Source organism: Falco peregrinus, chromosome 4 (genome assembly GCF_023634155.1).
Source record: "Falco peregrinus isolate bFalPer1 chromosome 4, bFalPer1.pri, whole genome shotgun sequence".
NCBI lineage: Eukaryota > Metazoa > Chordata > Aves > Falconiformes > Falconidae > Falco > Falco peregrinus.
In genome coordinates, this window is record NC_073724.1 from 58,784,327 (window position 1) to 58,803,519 (window position 19,193).

General features: G+C 43.9%; 1 protein-coding gene across 3 annotated transcripts in view; it reads left to right on the forward strand.

Annotated features, from left to right (window-relative positions):
- The window catches only part of CARS2 (cysteinyl-tRNA synthetase 2, mitochondrial), a 37,658-nt gene that overhangs the window by 11,018 nt on the left and 7,447 nt on the right, over positions 1-19,193 (forward strand). The window contains exons 7-12 of one of the 3 annotated variants that reach the window (XM_055802799.1): positions 633-762; positions 3,495-3,628; positions 7,857-7,924; positions 10,663-10,729; positions 15,753-15,888; positions 17,913-18,036. In XM_055802799.1, the coding sequence (XP_055658774.1) occupies positions 633-762; positions 3,495-3,628; positions 7,857-7,924; positions 10,663-10,729; positions 15,753-15,888; positions 17,913-18,036 (659 nt within the window). Of the gene's footprint in view, positions 1-632; positions 763-3,494; positions 3,629-7,856; positions 7,925-10,662; positions 10,730-15,749; positions 15,889-17,912; positions 18,037-19,193 lie in introns of all 3 variants that reach the window. The other 2 variants (XM_055802798.1, XM_055802800.1) reach the window with 2 other exon arrangements.

Here is a 19,193-nt window from a genome sequence, read left to right on the forward strand (position 1 = left end):
ATGAACTCTGTGGTACTGTGGCAAAAAAGGACTGAATCCTTGGCTGGCTTAGTGAAGGAAGCAGCAAATATGGCTGGAGAGGAGACCTTTGTAGAGAAGCAGTTGGTGAAAATGGTACTGGAAGGTTGCTACTGTCCAAGAACACTCATTTCCATGCTCTTGGTTTTATAGAATCTGAACTAGAAACTATTTGTGCCCCAGAGAAACAATAGTGTGAGTTGTTGGGGTTTTTTTGTTTTGTTTGTTTGTGAGTTTTGGTTTAGGTTGTTTTTGTTACTTTGCTGCTGCAGTGCAATCCGTTTGTTGAAATGGGCTGATAAGTAACTAAATGAATGATGTAAAACCAGAGAAGGCCAAAAGGAGTAAAAGGATAGGATGTATTAGAGAATCATGAATTCGTCTTTTTAGCCTGCAGAAATCTAATTCAACGTTTTTTGGTTTTTTTTCAAATGCTTGATTGGGAAACTGGAAGCCCTGTAGAAGGAGTAAGGGTGGAAAATCACAGGAAAAGAAGCTGAGCAAAAGGGATTAAGAACAGGGTAGTTCACTAAACACGCATTTCCACTTGCTTTCATCTGGTCTTTTTTTTTCTTTTAGACATTTCCCATTAACAAATCACTTATTCTTGGCAGTTGAATCTGATAAACGACATGGTAAAGATTTTGCCCTGTGGAAGGCTGCCAAACCTCAAGAGCTATCTTGGACTTCTCCCTGGGGAAAAGGAAGACCTGGATGGCACATTGAGTGTTCCACAATATCAAGGTCAGATTTCTTGGATTTTAAATCTAGTGCTGGTTTTTGTTTTCAGTCACAGCACAATGGTAACAGCAGTTTCAAAAGTGTTTTCCAATCAGTAGAAAGCACCAGTTTCCACGTGAATACTTTGTGCAATTTGGGATGTCACACGTGTCCCAAAACCTCTGCTTTGCGTTAATGGCACAGCTGTCTTGTGATGTCTTGGCACTTTCTCTTGAGATAGACTTGGTATTTAAAATAAGGTGTGCAGGATCACGCGGATAATTATAAATCTTGAACTGAGTAACCAAAGTTTTAGTGAAAGTTATGGTGGTACTTTCATTTACCCCCCTTCCAGTCCTTGCAGCCTCCATGAGACTCAGTTCAGTGTGTAGTGCTGTGTCAGGAGGACAGCATATGGGATTCCATCCTCACTCCAGCAAGTGCATGAGATCTTGCTGACCATATCTTAACAGCAGTTGTGGATGTTCATGCTAATAACCTAAATGTTTTTCAGCTTTAAGTCAGCCACAGTATTAAATATTCTGATTTCTCTGTGGCAGTATATTCTGTGGGCATGGTGTGAATTGTGCATAGTATTGTTTTGCTTGTAGTTCGTTTATATTAATTTGCTCTTAATTTGGGAGTTTTATTTTCTCCAGAGAATAGTAATACTTTGTCCTGCACTGTATTAACTTATGACCTATTAGTTTGTATATTAAAAAAAGAGACTTTAAATCTTCTCTCCTGGAAGATTGATGGTGATATTTAGTTTCACATTAGTCTCAGATCTTTTTTTGGAAGCTAATAACAAATTATTTAGATCTGGCCCCATTTAACTTACGTTTTCAACCCAAACTGAAAGCAGATGGAACAGGTACTTTAGGTTTGTTTCATGTGCTTTGCTGGTGCACCTGAGATTAAGTCATTTCTAACATTGTGAAAAGCATTTATAAGGGTGATTTGCTGTCTGTAAATAGTTTCAGCACTGTGAAACAGTTCTTAAGGCAACTGAAGTGCACAAAAGCGTGCTGTATTTGAAGTGCAACCTGTGACAGAAGTGCACAGGTAAGAAATGCCAATTACAAAATGGCTTATCTGCTAACATGGTGCTGTTTATAGTCTGCATTTATTTCTGTAAAAACTTTTTTTACCGTGGCTGAATGAGGCTTCTGCCATGTAAATGAGAGTTGACCCATGCAGAACCTAAGAGTAGTAATCCTGGACTGTGAAAAACGGAAAGCTTGTTTTGGTAAGCTACCTAAAATGTTTTGCTGTCCCAGGTCAGCTATCCAAGGCCCATGTTAAGCAATACCTACTTACCCAGCTCTTTTGTCAAAGACCATAAGGCATTTTAAGCAAGCTAGGCAAATTAATTTAAAGTCTTTGAAACATGCCTGAGGAAGGTGAATGAGAAGGACGTTGGTCTCTAGCATGGCATGGAGGAGGGAACCACCTGCTGTGGCTTGTGCCTGATCTCCTCTCTGGGGTTTCCCTTGCGGTGAGATGGGCTGCTCCTCCTGCCCTTGAGCATTTTGCAGATCTGTCTCTCCCCAGCTCTTAATGGTTATGCTGGAGGAGACAGCAAGTGGCTAGTGCTCCTCTGTAGATGTCACAAGGGAAGGCATGAGCCAGGGCCATTCCCGGGAAGATCTGTGCTTAAGCTGATTTTGGAGCAGACAGGAGGAAGCAGAGGAGCATGAGCTTGGGAAATGCCAACAGCTGGTCTTTATTCTGTCTTCTCTCCTTGTTTTCTTTTCTTCCTGTGCCCCAACAGCTTCTGCAGAGCCATCATGAGCCAGGGTGTTTTGTCCCAAAAAGGGACAGAAGTATTAATACCTAGCCGACAACCAGGAGTAACTTCTCAACATGACATATGGGATGACTGTGTATCTATGTTTACACACGCGTGCATGCATGTGTGGGCCTTGCCTTTTGTCTTCTACTTGTGTAGACCTTGTATCTTCCCCACCTTGAGTGTCCCTGGTTTCTGGGCACTTAGCGTTGATTTACCTCCCTGTGTTCTCGGTTTATCATATGGGCAAGTTAATGACTTCATTTTGCCCAATGTGGCCTAGCAGGGACTGGCTGGAACAGTGGATAGTGTAGCAGCCTTGACTCCTGGTGTTTAACAAGAGAGCATCTAGGTCAGTCCCACTGCCACGTGAATACCTCACTTCCAGCCACCAGTGTTTGCAGAGAGACCTGTGCCACGCAAGCCCGTGGGTGACCTGCACTGGTGCAGCAGTGGTGTTGGGCTGAGAGGAGTGGCCTTGGGAGATCAGAGGCATTGATGCTTTCTTTTGACATTATAACAGTATAAGACTAAGCGTTTTCTATCATGACTGCCTACAGTCATTGCCTGAACTCTTACAGAAAAGGTACAAGGTAAAGAAAAATAATACCAAATTTACAGAAATGTTCATTGCTTTGAGGTTTTTAACTTCGCAGATGAAGGTGGCTGTCTGATTCTGAAACTATAGCAGAACAAGGCAAGGAGACATCCTGCTTGCCATTCTTTAAGTTAGAAAAAATAATTGCTCCTGCTGAGGAGAATTTTGCGGGCAGATATTGGTCCTGTCCATCCAAGTTCTTCTGCAGTTTTGGTATCCAAGATCATTGTAAAGTCTTGTTTTAAAACTGCAGTCATTAAATTGTACGCTTAAATTTACGTTCTTTTGTCTTATTCTTTTCTGCATTTCTTTTTGTAAAAACCTTTTGTAGTATTCTACTTACCGACCAGGAAAATATTGTTACAGTGCAGTGTTTGGAAAGCAGCTGGACATCCATACTGGTGGAATAGATCTTGCATTTCCTCATCATGAAAATGAAATTGCACAGTGTGAGGTGTATCATCAGTGTGAGCAATGGGGGAATTACTTTCTGCATTCTGGTAAGTAAAATACTAATCGCCCAAGAGGCCTCTACAAATGTAATGGTTCGGATTTTAAGATTTAGCATTTCTGTGGTATGAAAACAGATACTGTACTACAGTGACCCAAGTTCCTGTCCTCACTAAATGAAGAAGCATAAATGAGAATGAATCTTGAAAATGTAGAATTAATGCCTTTATTAATAAAAGCAGTTACAGTGATAAAGCCCTGAGTTTCACCTAGGGAAGTCTCCAACTAATAACTGTACATGCATTGTCCATGTACAGTGTTTACATCTGACTTAAAAATGTGGGAAGAAGAGTTTTTCCTGTACAATCTCATTCCCTTTCATTTGAGTTTCCTCAAAATTTGAGGGTACCCTTTGTGATCTTTTTTAAATTGTATTTTAGCCGTAACAGTCCTTCAGGAAGAAGATGAAAATAATTGATACTTTCTATATGTGTTTATGTAGTTCTAAAACCCAGAAGTTCCTGCTGTCTTAGAACCAGAACCTGCAGTATCTGATGGCGAGGAATAGAGGTGGCAGGTGGGGAGATAGCTGATTGTAATGCTTTAAAAACATTGGGAGCAGAATAAATCAGTCTTTGTTTTCCAACATCTCCAGGCACCAGTTGCTTGTGGGCTTAAAAATTATTTTTCAGTAGCGTGCAAAAGTGCATAACGTAGCCTGTGTCTGTAAATAGGTGAAAGGCTTTTAATAATGATAAGATGTCTGTAGTACTGGAAAGAAGAGTGGAGAGAATGCTAAGATACATGAACTGACAAAGCTCACAAAGTTGTGATCCTGCAGAGAAATATCTGAGCTGGAATGTTTGTATGGTTTGAAGTGTGGGGGAAGCGTTGCAAGGCAGATGCTCTGCTGCAGCAGCCACCCACTGGACATTCTAGGTGTGCAATTTGTATCCCTCTAACTACTTAAATTCTTCTGGGAAGCTTTTTTTATCCACCAGTAGCATTATGCCTAGTAATGGCTATGAGAAACAAGATTCATGCTGAAGACCAAGTGTGTCATATGCTTTGGTCTACTCCGGTGAGGTGTGGCCAATGAGGTTGCTGGTGGGTAGAGCTAAGAAGATCTTTGAAATCTGAGCTACATAAAACCAAGTCACTTGCCCCTCAGCTCTGTAGAAAAGTGGAGATACTGAATCTTGCCACTATGGTCCCTTAATCCTCTGTAGTGCTTTGACCAAATTCAGTGTGTCTCTGCTTTTCTATGGAGTATGAGTGACTTGGTATTGGTGTAGCTCATGGATGTTGGAGACCTTGTCTCTCTTTCCCCAGAAGTGAAGTCACTGCCCATGCCTGACTGAACTCTATGAAAGTGTCTTTTACTCCCTTGGTCTTCAGCATACAATACTGCCTGGCATCAGGTAGAACTGCTCCTTGCTGCCTTTACATGACAGTGCTTTGGTGAAGTTTGTTCTTCTTGCTGCACTCATGGTGGTTCTGGATGGTCAGCTGAAGTCAGTGGAAAGTCAGGTTCCAATCTGCAGTCTCTTTTGCTGAACAGTACTTTGTGCAAGGTGTCTTGCTGAGCTCTTTGAGTGCTTCTCTAAGACCTGCAGAGTTAAGCCTGTGGTACACTCTGTGAATTACTTGAGCTTCCTTTTTTACATATATTTGTACTGTATGGAATGAATATTGAACTCTAGTTCCAATTCCCAGTGTAGAGCCTGTTGTAAATCAATAGCAATTGTCCAGAGGGCGGTGCATGCTCCAGGGTATGCTTTGCTCCTGAAGTGCTGGAAAACTGTTTGCACTTCCAAAGAGATGCACTGGTTTCTGCCAGGTGGAGCTTTCTGCTGAATGCTAGTGAATCTGACTTTCCAAGCGTGGAATTGATACTGTAGGAGAAATATTCTTTGAAACTAACTAAAGAGGAGTAAATTTGTCTTGGGGGGGGAAAAAACACCCTCGAACTTAATTCCAAGGGCAATTTATACACTGAGGTTCTCTAGGAGCTGACAGATTACATTGATTAAGTCAGAAAACTTTGCTGGAGGGCGATAGTATGAATTATTTAGGGCAAATGAATCGGGTTCAGAAACAATTTATTCTGGAAACAGACTTCAGAATTTTAGCAGGCTCAGAATTGGAGGAGCAATCCCCATTAGAGGAAGAAAATCCCTGCACTGGGGATAAATCTTCTTATAAGGACTTTATTTTTAGACTACTTATACTCTGGGAAGAGCGCCAAGCCAAAGTTGTGAAAATCCTTGTATTTTGTGGTCCTTTAATGAAATCATTCTAAGTGCTGAAACTCTTGAAGAAGAATATTATTTCAAATTCCAATGTTACCTGTACCTTATTAGGAAAACACAAACAAACTATTTTAAGCTTGGCTGCCTAAAGTTAAGTCAGTCAATATTTAGGCACCTTTGCAAAAGAAAAAAAAAAAAAAGTAATTATACCCTTGCTCTTCCCCTCCTTCCAGGAGAAGTTTGCGGGTTTTACTTGTTGCAAGAGCTGCAGTTGTCCAGTGCTTCTGACAGCCTGAGTGTTCTTATTGAGGGCCCCAAGTTTAATGATGCAGTGGTGAAAATGGCCTCACCTGCTAGCACTCAGGACAAATACGATGAAAATGAGATTTTTTGTTTGATCATGGACTTCTGCTGTAGCGGTTTATGTATGCACGGATCTCTTGATTCTATCCTACTCTCCATAGTGTGTATTGTGCAAGCGTAAATTTCCAGGTGGATGAGGTAGGAGTGGAGGTAGCCTTCTTATAGAGAATTCCCACTGCTTTGCCTCATTGTTAGAAATAGTTAAGAAGTGAAACCAGATGCTTTTCATGTCCATTTGCTGGGTCTGAGCATGTTGCTTTTCTATCCAGATGAGTGTAATGGGGTTTTTATCTGCTTGTGGAAGAGAGGAGGTTCCAGGCAAGGCTGCAAAAGCAGCACTGTACGGAGAGTAGCACAAAATGCAGACAGCTGCTTGGGCTGCTGAACAAGAAATGCCACCTCTGCCACCACCTGTAAAAGCAGAAGCCTGATCATATGCTGTCGTTGCAGAGCACTCTGAGGCACTGGTAATGCTGGACTGCCAAACCTGAGAGAATGCTGAGCGCTGATGTGGTAGTACAGAGTAAGAGGAGTTCATGCTTAACAGTCTGCCTCTGAGTACAATGAAGTGCTGGATCCTGCACGTCATGAAGTGCCTGAAAATTGCGTTAGTTGTGGGTGCTTGGTAACTTACAGGATTGCTCCTTCTATTAGGAGAAGCCAATCAAGGCTTTTAACATCTCTGAAATGAAGCTGAGTAGTCTTTCATTGGCTAAGTCTTCAGCATCTTTCCAGTGCTGTGAATAATTGTTTTCCATCAGTGGTGCTGTGGCTGGCACAGGTGAAGCTCGGGAGCGTGCAGCCTGAGGTTGCCCATCTTCTGTCTTGCTTTGACAGAAATTTCAGTCACGAAGCTGAGCTCTGCATACTCTCCTAAATGCAATGGAGATGGTCACTGCCTTTTTCCTATACCACAGCCCGGCAGAACAACAGTCAGCGTGGGTATTGAAAGCTCTAGTAATGCTCAGAGACTGCATTTTAAGATAAGCTAATTCAAATTGGGCGTCATAGCTGAATCCCTCCCTCCAGGCTTTTGAAGACTGAGAAAAAGAAGGGGGGAGAAAATAGGGAAGGTGCAGAAAATTAATTTTACACGTAAAGGTGTTTTGAACCAGCATAATAAACCTGGAGTTAAAAAAAGCGTAACAGCCACCAGCAGCAAGTAGTAAGTACAGAAAATTGTTTGAGTTTCAAGAATGTTGTGATGTAAGATCACCGGAAGATCTTTTAAAGGTCTTAAAATATTGCTGAAAAGTCAAGAGTAACAGATAAGGCACTTTTCTGTGAAGACAAAGTATTTGCTTGCTTGTTTTTACCAGTCTATCGTCAACTCTGAGCAGGGAGACTTCTTGTTTTTTCCTTATCAATGTTTCTGCTCGTGGTGGTGGTGTTTTGTTGGATATTTTTAAAAAAACATTTTATTTTACTGTGTCTTAATTCACCCAGTGAAAGTTGAGAATTGAGAGGTGTGCAGGACTGCAGGCAAAGCTGCTGAAAAATGCTACATGTTGCATTGAAATGGTTGGTGTGTGCCCATCACAGCATATGCTGCCTCCAGCGTTTCCAGTGTCTCAGTGCAGTCCCTAATTTGCTTTGCATTCAGAAGTGTGCTCATTTATCCTGATTGTGTGTTGGTTTTGTTTTTTTTTTTCTTTTGTTCTAGGGCATTTGCATGTTAAAGGAAGTCAAGAAAAAATGTCCAAATCATTAAAAAACTACGTATCAATTAAGGTAATCTCTTCCTATGAATTGAAGCAATGTATATTTGTAATATGTAAACATTAATCACAGCTCTCTTTTCTCAAAAACTTTGGAGCATGTGCTTATGCTGCGGTGAAAGACCTGAAGTGGAATGTTTCTGTAGTGCTGGTGTACCTGTTATTGTGGATCTGGATGTAGGAAACCCATTCAGACTCAGTGTTTGCTTATGTCGTGGATCTTGCTGACCTGAGAGTGTTTGTAGGAGCAACGTTTGTGCCCAGACTTCTGCATTATAGGTTTATGGCTGGACTTGATCTCAAGTGCCTTTTCCAACCTAAATTACTCTGTTCGATAGTGATGGGTTCTTGTCCGCCTGCTCTTAGTAGTGTATATGCTTTTGGGACTTAGAAAAGAACTGATATTTTCCCTTGTTCTGCTTTGGGTGAGATGGGACAAAGTGTCAGCATTTTGTTGGGAAGCTGTTGGATGTCCTGCAACTGCACTATGCCAGTGCTTGCTCGTATTCTCCTTTATTTTTATACAGTGACCTTGCTGATGCCCAGAGGGCTTTTTCTTTTGGTAGCCACAAGCCATGTGAATATGTCCTGTTTTACCACGTCCCAAAGTTTTTGGTGTAGCCTAGAGCAGGGTTTCTCTGCCGGGTCTGTGCAATGCAGCTGTGCTTGGCGCAAGGGTGGCTCCCGAGATGGCTGATGCCTATTGCTGGAAGTGGGTAATTTCCATCCTTTAGACAAAGCTTGAGAGGCTGTTTCAGCACATATGTTCCCCTTTGCCCTCACAGAAGACTTGATTAAAATCCCTTTAAAAAGGAGTTCAATATGAGCTGCTTTATTCTTAATTCTCCTGATGTTGTCTGGGTACAGCTAAGCCTTGTCTCCCCCAGGAAAATTACCCGTCACTCACAATTTTCATGGAAATTTCCGGAGTCTCAGCAGATGTTGTGGACAGGGTGGAGAAATGGCCATGAGTGCAATGCAGGCAGTTAAAAGTAACGTATAAAAATGCTCCCCTTCATGTCTGCGGTGGGACTTATTTGTGTTGAGAAAACAAAAAAACTTCAAGTCCGTCTCTCTTCCCTTGCGGTCTCCACTTTTAATTTCGGCCCTTAGATACAGCTAACAAGTATTAATCCTTCCCTGTAAGCAATTTTTCAGTCCAGTGAAATAAATTTTCTTCCTGTGCAGCCTTCCTGCATCTTGGAAAGTTAAGCCCTGTGTGGAAGTCTTTATGCCTGTTGCAAAAGAGGGGAGACCTGTCCGGGACCTGCCCTTGGTCCTGCTGCTGGCTGCCTGCATTCCAGGCTGTCACCTGGGCACAGCTGCCCCGCACCCTCCACATCCAGCTGCCCTGTTTTCCCTCCCTCTTGTCCTCTTCTCTGATTATTTTTTTTCAAACAGCTATTAATTCTGACCCCCAAAATCAAGCACGTTGGGGTAACGCACAGCTGAGCAACCTGCTTTCAAAGAGCTGTCATACTTTCTCTGGACTCCGTTTTTAATGAAATGCAAAATTGGTTTTTCTAATTCAGATGGTCCTTTTCCAGATTTGAATTTATTTCTGTACTTTACTCATATTGTTCTATTTATTAGTGTAAAGCTTCTGGGCACTTTGGGTACACTCAGTGTAACAGAGTTTATTTAAAAAACAAAACAACACACACACACCCCTGCCCCAAACCCTCAAAATCCAAAAAACCCCACCCACCAAAACAAACAGTATCACTGTCTATTTCTTGATTTAGCTTGCTGTTATTGCCTCAGTTTCTACTTTCACTTGAAAGACCGCACATTGCTGATGCTTTGCTACCTGCAGTGTTCAGGCTGCTTTAGTCTGGTGGAAGAAGCTAAATTTCAAAATGCGCATCTTTAAGCAAAGGACACTTTCCAAATTTTCTCAATTGTACTGACTTCTCCTTATGATTTTTCTGTTTCGGTCACTTCAGTGGTACAAATTTATCATCACCAATCTGCAAATAAAAATAATAAAAAAACCCAAACAGGCAGGAATGCAGTGTTTGGTTAGTCTGCCAGTGTCCAGCCTTGTTGAGGGCAGAGTTGGAAGTGATTGAATGTTTTATGAGTGTACCTGCCAAGCAAGTTCTTTATATTATTAGTATAAATTAATTATGCTTGTAGTAATGGCAATAATTTACTGGTTACTATAGTAAATTATTTGTAAAGCTATATAAACATGAGGGTGAAATTAATGAGGTTTCATACAACACAGATAAATTCTAGCAATACTGAAATAAAGTTATTTTTGTTTACTCCCTGTTTTCCTTCATATTTTAGTTGTGCAGAAAAAGTACACTTACCTTCTTTTTCAAGAAATCTTTTTTTTTTTTTTTTCGTAAAGTTTACAAAACTTAGAAGCTGTCCTTCCCTGCAAGATTGTATCCCAGTCTTAGTCTGGCAATTTCAGTTTGGTTTTTTTGCAAAGATCGTTATACAGTGTGTGTTTGATTATAACTGCAAAGTACTTTTCGCTGTCTTGTGTTTGATATTGTGTGTATATTTATTCTTGCATAGATGTATGCACATCTGTCTTACATGGAATTAATTATATTTAGTTTAGGCTTTAAACCAGTGTTACAGTTTAGAGCTTTATGCCTATCTTAAACTACAAAGATGGGTTGTCACATTAGTTTGTCTGAAATATGTTGTGAAACTAGTGTAAGGGGGTGGAACAACTCTTGAAGAAATTGTTTGATAAAATGCTGAAGCTGTTTTTTTGTGGGTGGAGTTTAGGATTTCCTGAAGAAATTTTCATCGGATCAATTCAGGATGTTTTGTTTGCGCAGCAGATACAGCTCAGGTAAGGAAAACACCCTTATTTGATGAGAGGTGCGTGGCTTTCCACCCGTGCTTCCCAGGCTGGTGATGCAGAGGTGCGGTGGTGGAGCGAGCTCTCCCTGTGGTGCTTTGCAGTTCCCCTCCGGCAGGAGGAAAGGTTGGCAGTGCTCTGTGGGGCTGCTCTTTGGCTCTCATTTTGAAAAGCATCTTTACTGAGCACAGCACATAACCATTTGTCTAAATACCTTCCTGAGCCGCAGTTAATTGCAACTCTCAGTTAATTGCACTTTCAGTTAATGAATTACCTCCATCTCTGATTTGCATCTGTTGCAGTCCCTTGTATTTCAGTCACGATCAGCTGGTTTTTTGAGATATATCTAGGCAGAGCTTTGCCTTATATTCCCACAGGGTATGACAAGGGCTTGCTAATAACTTTTTTTATCTCCCTGCTGTGTTACCATTTTTTGTCCCGTGGAGTTACTGAGTGTTCAAGCATTTCTGTAGTGCAGTGCAACTCACTTACACCAGCACTTGATAACCTAACGATCGTCTTACCCTGACAAGCACTGCTGGTGGGAAGAGGTGTGGGAGATTCTGTCAGCTTCCCAGTCTACACCATGGTGTTTCCAGCAGGCAGATGCTACTTTGAACTGGAAGAGATTTTTGTACGGATAGTGTTTTTACCAGTTTATTGGGGCCTGCCAAAAGCAGATGGTAGTTCCCTAACCACTGCTGGGTCATCTGGCTCGTTGCCTGTCCTGACGCGGTAAGGGAATGGTGGAGTGTGGGACAGCACCTGCTGCGTTATTTCAGCAGGTCTCTAGCCGCCTTGGGTAAAGCACCTCTAGTAGCATGACTGGGAGAGCTGGCGTAGTTAAGGCTCTGTGGCTTTGCTGTGGTCCATCGGTGTGCAGCGAGCTGCAAACCTTCATAGACGTGCGGCCTTTGTGCTGAAAAGTCTTTTTGCGTGTTAACACCTGTAGCTGCTCACAGGAGCCACTCGTCTGATTTTCCTGGTGGAGCTTGCTTCTCCTAAGGCAGCTGAGGACATCGGGCATGCCATGTATCTCTGGAATATTTCAAAGCATGGGATAGTAAAGAGACTGCTGGTTGTTAACTGCTGACCTCCACGTTGGTAGTAAGGGAGGAGCACGTCCAGGTGGGAGGCTCGCTGCAGAACAAGCTGCTGTTTGGAGCAGGAATGGGGGCAGTCATCGGGGAGCACTGTCACCGCAGGCTGAGGCAGCGGGATGGTGGCATGCCTGGCTGCTTTGGGGCGATGCTGCAGGACAGTGGCATGCCTGGCTGTTTCCTCTAGGTCTCTGTCAAGAGATGAAATACATTGTGCACACATAATGGCTCCCCGGCTGCAGCTGGGGCACTTGGGAGTCTTGAACAAATGTGTATATAACACAGAAGAGGAAAAAAAGCTAATACCTACAACGCTGTCGTATATGTTTGTCCTGTAAACAAAAGCCAAAAGCCTGGCAGTTTCTAAGCCTGCCTTAGAGCAAGCAGTAGCACTGGAGCCCTGCAGCAGAGGGTTGCAGGCTGGTCTTCTCTGCTGCTGCATGACAACTGGCTGCATTTGAACCTCTGTGAGACAGATGTGACCCCTTTTTTTTTGCCTTACTTCTAGGTTAAACGCCTTCCTGTGATTAAAAGCAGAGGGCTACCTATGCAAATATAGGTGGCTTTGAAAGGATATGGTGGTGTTATGTCAGAGTACAGTGCCAGTAACTCAAGTGGCACATAAGGATTGCTCAGAGGTCCGCTGCACTTACCACCTCTGCCTTGTGATGTAGGGTGCAGCTCTTCACTGCCTGATAAAGAGCCAGAGTCAGTCTCTGCTGAGCCAGGTATTTACTATGCAGCCTGTCAGTTTGTCCCTGCCATCAATTCACTTTGGTCTAAAAATAAGTTTACCACACTCCTTTTTGTCTTGCTGTCTACTTCCTAAGTATTTTTATTTGAAGTGAGAACCCAAGCACCTTCTGTTTGTTCCCAGAAATGTTTTTGTAGTCTAACCTGTTGGCGATGGCTCCTGCCATCCCTGCTGGGGAAGGAGAGCCTTTTGTAATTGCTGAAATCCAGGTCTGGGGGCTCGAGTGATGTTACCGCGCTCATTGGATCCAGCCCGTAAAAGATCTTCGTAGGCATGCAGATGAGGGCAGTGCCTGGCAGTTGGGAATGGCGCTGTGGTTTACATGGATCTTGGACTTGGAATTGGCCTTTTGTATGGTCTGGGCTACCGTAAAAAAAAAAAGTGGGACCCTCCAAACTGCCACAGCTAGGGAAGGGCAAGGGCTGGAGGGGTGCGTGCAGGCAGGTGTATGTGTTTCGTGGGAGTGGGGGGCCCCCCTCCCATGGCAGTCATTTTTTGCAGGGAGGATAAAGCTGCATGCCTTGTGAGGAGGAGGAGAAAAGTCAGAGGGAAGAGGCTTTGATGCAGGACATCACCCTTCTTCTGGAGCGTGTCTCAGCAGGGGGTTCCTCTGCTCCATCGCCCCCTCTGCCTGCTTAGGCTGGTGGAGTGGAGCCGCTCGGGGTTAAGCTGAGCTCTGGGGGCAGTGGTGGTGATCCAGGCTGCCTCTTTTGGCCGATGCCTCTGGCTGTCCCCTTGGCCTGATTCACCACCCTTCAACCCACCTGGGGCTGCTGGAAAAAGATCTTCCCTAGGTTCCACAGGCAGTGGCGTGGTGCCCCGCTACCAACGTGCCTGCCAGGCTGCTTCTGGCTGCATCTGAAAAGGAGAGGTGCCATCTCTGAAGCCCTCTTGGACCCCGTGGTGGGGCACTGCCTTTCCTCTTGCATCTTGTCAGGCTTTGTTTTATGCAATTAGGTGAAGGGGTTGAGAGCCTGCTGCAGGCAGCAGGGTTCTGTCCCCAAAAATGCTCTCCTGGTCACCAGAACTGCTCCAGTGATTTTTTGCGAACCTCAGTGAACTGTAACATTTTGGTCCCTGTGGTCTTCAGTTTCTTGTTGTGCTAATAAACATGCATTTTGTAATTTTGATGATGTAGCGATGATGCCCTCGGTGGTGGAGGAGGGAAGGAGCAGGGAGTGTGATAAAGGTTTATAGAGCCGGGCTTGCCTGTGCCCACGCAGCGGGGTTTGCAGTGCCTGCAGGCGGTGGTTTAGAAAAATGCCGTGAATCGAGGAAGAAGAATGGCTTTAATCAGAGCAGGCTGCATCGGGATAAACTTTCATCACGTATTCCTTACAGAGTTCCTGTAACCAGGGTAATCAGTTGAGTAATCTTAGTGGATATAAATGATCTCTTTCAATATCTCAGTTTTCTAAAAGTCTGTACCTTCGTCTTTTTAAAAGCTGGGTAAAGCTTGTTGTAAAACCAGTGTTAATGAGGCAGTAATGCAGATTTTTAATTACACACAAGTGGAAAATCTGACAAATATGGGTCCAGGCTTATGCCTTAGTTATACTGGGGTAAATCCTACAGAAAGTCTGTTTAACCAATTAGGCTTCTCTGGGATTTAGGCTAATGGAACCGGGACCAGGTCTCACATCTGGCTGCTTCTGCCCTCTTAGCTCTGTCCTCCTGCTCAAACTGCTCTAAGGAGCCTGTGTCTGGGCAGCGTTGGGTCATTGCACAAAGCAGTCTATTGTAATATGTGCAGTAGCAGAGGTGTGAGATTGCTGTGGGAGCTACAGGTGATGCTCAGTGCCGATGAGATTAGGAATACGCTGTAAACTGTAGTTTGGATGTACCTTAGTGCAGAGGTCAGGTGTAAAGTGTCGAAGCAATACTGCACGGGCTGCAAATGGCACTTTGATATAGGTAATCAGCTCTGGTGTGATAGTGTGGGAAGGATCGCATTTAAACTTGGGCCTGTCCTGGGTGGACACAACTTCCACCAAAGTCAGGTGAGCTGTCTTGTGTGGGGTCTGAGTGCTCTTTTACAGAAAATTGCATGTTGCTGCACAAACAACAAAAAAAATGCCTCTTGCTGATGGCAGCTTGCAGTAAAAGTGACAGGAGGCCAGTCCAGCACCTGCACTTCTGAGGGTGTAGGCAAGGTGAGAGGAGCCTGCTCAACCCTAAGCTAGCAGAAGTGGAGGCCGATAGTCCCTGAAGCACAATTGCCTGCTGAAGCTAGTCCTGCTGAATGCAGTGAACGTGTCTCTGTACCTGGATGCCATGTTAGTGGCGGGGACTCATGTCTGCTTGGTCAGTAGAAGAGAAGCACTGTAGGGTTAAGGTATAGCAGATCTCATCATAAAGCAGAGCTCTGTTTAGTATGCAATGAATCATTTACCTTAAGATTTTAGCTTTCTTTCCAGGGACTTAGATGTAAGTGTGTAAGTTGGGTGTGATGAATCCCATCCCAGACATGCCCTTATGAATTTAAGCAGTTTGTATTTTCTCTAATAGTTGCTATTGAAAATTAATGTGATCAGCTTGATATTGTGAGGGAATTGTATATCTAGTGAAGAATCTAGACTGCAAAATCTCAGGTCTGTCTAGTTATTTTAGATGTTGGTGGAGCAGCCCTTTAGCTATAAGTGCCTGTATTCAGCGTAGAGTCAGTAGTGAGGGGTTAGGTCTTTTTGGAGATCTCCAAATGCAGATCGTGTCTACGTAAATTGGAATAGAAGCAAAATTAGGGGTGAGATCAAAGGTATGTCTTGCCAACTTAAATCTGGGGGAATGCTTAGACATACATCCAGTGCAAATGCTTTGGAGTAATAACTTCACAGAGAGATTCAATAATGAAGAAAAAAAAAATTGAAGTCCAGTAACTATTGCTTTGGTCAGCTTCCAGATGCTCTTTTTAATCAGTTTGACACCTTTCCGGTAGGTTATACTTTGTCACATGTAGTGATTGTCTATATATTGATGTAATTCACCTAGTGCACATGAATAATGGAGTTTTTAATTAAATGTGCGATTAATTGTAAGAAAAATTTGCTATGACAAATAACAACAAACTTCCTGGAATGACTGCGTCTCAGAATATTGTTCCTACATATGACAGACAACATCCTCTCTATCATAATGCCCTGGTAATTTTTTTTCTTAGCAGTAGAATTTAGTGACGAGAGCATGGAAGATGCAAAGCACCTTCATCAGGCAATCTCATCGTTTATTAGAGATGCAAATGCTTATATAAAAGGACAGCTGGTATGTGACCCTGTTAGAGAAGACATACTGTGGGAAAGGTAAGTGCACCTCCTGTATCTTAAAGATTGTGATTATGTGAGCAGTAGCTTGCTGACAGGCTCAGAGGGGTGAACAATGTGGTGTTCTGAGCTCTGTTTAAGAAGCAGGACGAGGAGGACTGAGAAGCAGTGTTCCCTGCCAGCCCTCACCAAAGGCAGCTTTTTTAATCTTTTTTTTTTTTTTTTTTCTAGCCAGCTGCTTTTCCTTGTAGTCTGCTATACTTAGTTCATTGTATTTTTAAAATCGGTGTTATTTACCTAGTGTGCCTGTCCTAAGACAGGCATTTTTGCCCCTCCTGAGTGATGTAGAAGGCAAAGCTATGACTGCAGTTGTGATGCTACCTGGTTTATAAGTAGAACTGTCCATTAGTGACTGAAGAAGAAAGAGCACAACTGGACAGTAATACCCCTTAGGCACGTGAGCTTGTAACAAACCTGGCTGGCGCTGTGGTGTGCAGCAGAGGAGAGAAGGGGTTACTGAGAAACTGGCCAAGGGCAGAGAAGTCACAGGGAAAGAAGAAACTACAGTTGTTGTGACCCTGACAGTGATGAGGAGAATCTTCTTTGGAGTCCCTTAGGAAAACCAGATCATCTTCCAGGAGAGAGACGTGTGGTGTGTTGGGTGCAAATCTGAGGGGATGAGCGCAGTGTCCTGGGGTCAGGGTCAGAGGGGTGTTGAGCACCATAAAGAAACATGCATACCGGCAGCTCTGGGACCTACGAGCGGAGGGGAGCGGCCCTGTGCTGTAGACGTGGTGCTGCACCTCGCTGTTGGCTTGCAGCTGTGCCAAGGCTTGCAAGGGGTGCTGGAAGGTGTTACAGGGAAGTGGAGTTAACTAACTAGTTGTGGTATTTAGCAAAAGCAAGTCCTTCAGCAGGAGGCTGCAGGAGACCTGCTGGCGAGAGATAAGGCTGAAATGTGAGGTGTGTGTGGAAGTTAAAATGGATTGTCAGTGGGGGACATGTGGGAGGGCACAACTTGCTTATCAGTGGATGTAAGAACAAGCAAAATGAAACAGAGCTCTTAATTAGGAAAGTGGTAGATGCTCGGTGGAGAGGGGGAAGCTTTCAGGAAAGTGTTGGGAGGAATGAATTATGGCAGCAGCCACATGGTGTCTGAGGGGAGGCAGGCATTCCAGGCAAAACCACTCAGAAACAGGTGAAACGGGCAAAATGGGGTTCAGGAGAGCCGCAGAGGTACTTGAGGCTCCCCAGGTAACCCTGCTTCTGGAGCTTTATCATGAAATGGCATCCTTGGGCCAGTGCAATCAAGGTCCAGTTCGCCTGGCTGTGTACAAGAGTGCACTGCCAGCAGCTGTTTGCAGCTCACCATTTACTCCTGCTGCTGTCCTCATTCTGCTGCTCAAAGCAGCTGCAGTCAGTGGCACTGGTTCTGCAGCGGTGAGTGCTGGTTGCCTACTGGCTTTTGGCACTGTTACGGAGGTGTTTCTACCAGACCTTTCCATCTGGGCCAAGCTGAGTGGAGTTCCAGAGCTATGATTGGGCTTAGCTGGGAAATGAGGAAGCGGTGCCCTCTTCCGAGCCAGATCCTGCCATCGGGACCCCTGGCCGACCCCGAGTCAGCTCTCTTGCCAGACACTGGAGTGATGCTTGTGATGTGGCTTTGGACGAGAAGCATGCCCTTAGTGTGAAAAACAGGCTGCTGGGGAAAAAAAAAAAGAGGAGGACTTAGAAAAATCTCAAATGTGCTTAACAGCAACCTTATTTTCATCTGTTTTTAAATTATTAAGGCAAACCATGCTCAGCTGTTGTTGGCTCCTGTGATTAACCATGTATTTATTGAATGGTTGTAGCACTTTGGATTTTGACAAGTGTCGAGTTTCTCCCTTGGCAGCTGGAAGATGTGTTCTCCCTGATCAGTGTAGCATCGCCCATCACAGGATAGCTAGGAAGGAAATGACAGTGTCCTTTCGATGACTCCCTCTGGCTGAATAGCTGATGAATTCAGCGTACTGCTGGCATCTTGTTTGTCTTATCTTAAATGTTACGTTTTCTTCTTGAAGGCTAGCCAACACAAAAGTAACCGTGAAGGCTGCGTTTGCGGATGACTTTGACACCTCCAGGGCTGTTGCAGCAATTATGGACCTCATTCACCATGGCAACAGACAGCTTAAGGCTGTTACTAAGGTAACCCATTAGGATACAGAGATCAGAAAATGACAGCTGTCCACTGTCCTACTGTTTAATGCAGACAGATTAGTTTATTGTTCACATAAGAAACCAGCAGAAACAAAGCTCCATAAATTGTTGACCTTAATAGTGCCCATTTGTCCTGATCACATCACAGGAATTGTGTGTGGCTATTGTTTTGTGCTTCGTTGTGTCCAAAGGATGTTTCTTTCCTGCTGCTCTATATTATTTATACCTAAAGATTTTTGAAAGTCCTGAAGCTGTTGTGGCATGCTGCTGATTTTAGTGCTGATTTTATGTTCTTACCCTGCTTCTTTGCTTAATACGTATGCACAGAAATCAACCTAAATTGGGAAGTGGGGGGCGGTTGGTCGCTGCGGGGGCTTTGGCAGGCAGCCCCAGGTGCACGGGGCAGTCACGGTGGTGAGTTCAGCTTTGGGGACTAAATGGCTTCTGCTGCTGGCAAATTATAACTGCAGCCTCAGCATGCCTGCGTGAGTCTGTCTTCAGATGCCTTTTGGCAGATTGAGACCCTGTTAAGATCTCTTGATGCTGACACAAAGGAGGCGTCTGGTAAGGACCAGACCCGAGCAGGAAGCACAGGCTGAAGCACTTTGGGGTCTCCTTTTACTAATGGCTTCTTTTCTTGCTTGAGGCGAGCGGCTCTGGCTTGTTGCTGTGCTTCTTGATTGCCGATGTCATCATGACCACCATGTTTGTGCTGTAAAATAAATAGCGATAACTGACTTTAAGAAAGAATTAACCTGTTGGTTTAGAAATTCTGCCTCCTTCTGGTCCTGTTTTGGTGCTGGTTTTAAATTCTGTCCTTAGCCTTACCTTTACAAAATGACTCTCGCTGAATCCCTGACCCGAACCAGTTTGCAGCAGGGATCTGTAACAGCGTTACTGCTTCTAAATACAAGTAGCCTCATTTTGCCAGTCGTTGCTTGTTTCCCCCGAGTTCCTTCTGTCAGTGGCTTTGTTGAGAATTCGCTGGGGTATTTGTGGGGTGGCTGACTCAGATTTCTGGTTGCGGTGGTGGAGCTTTTCTGGGTGCAGCCCAGCTGTCTGAGCGTTACTTCGTACTGACTGCGTGTAGTTTTTCTCCTTAACTGTGAGTAAATGCACATAAATATAACTACTTATTCCTCTTT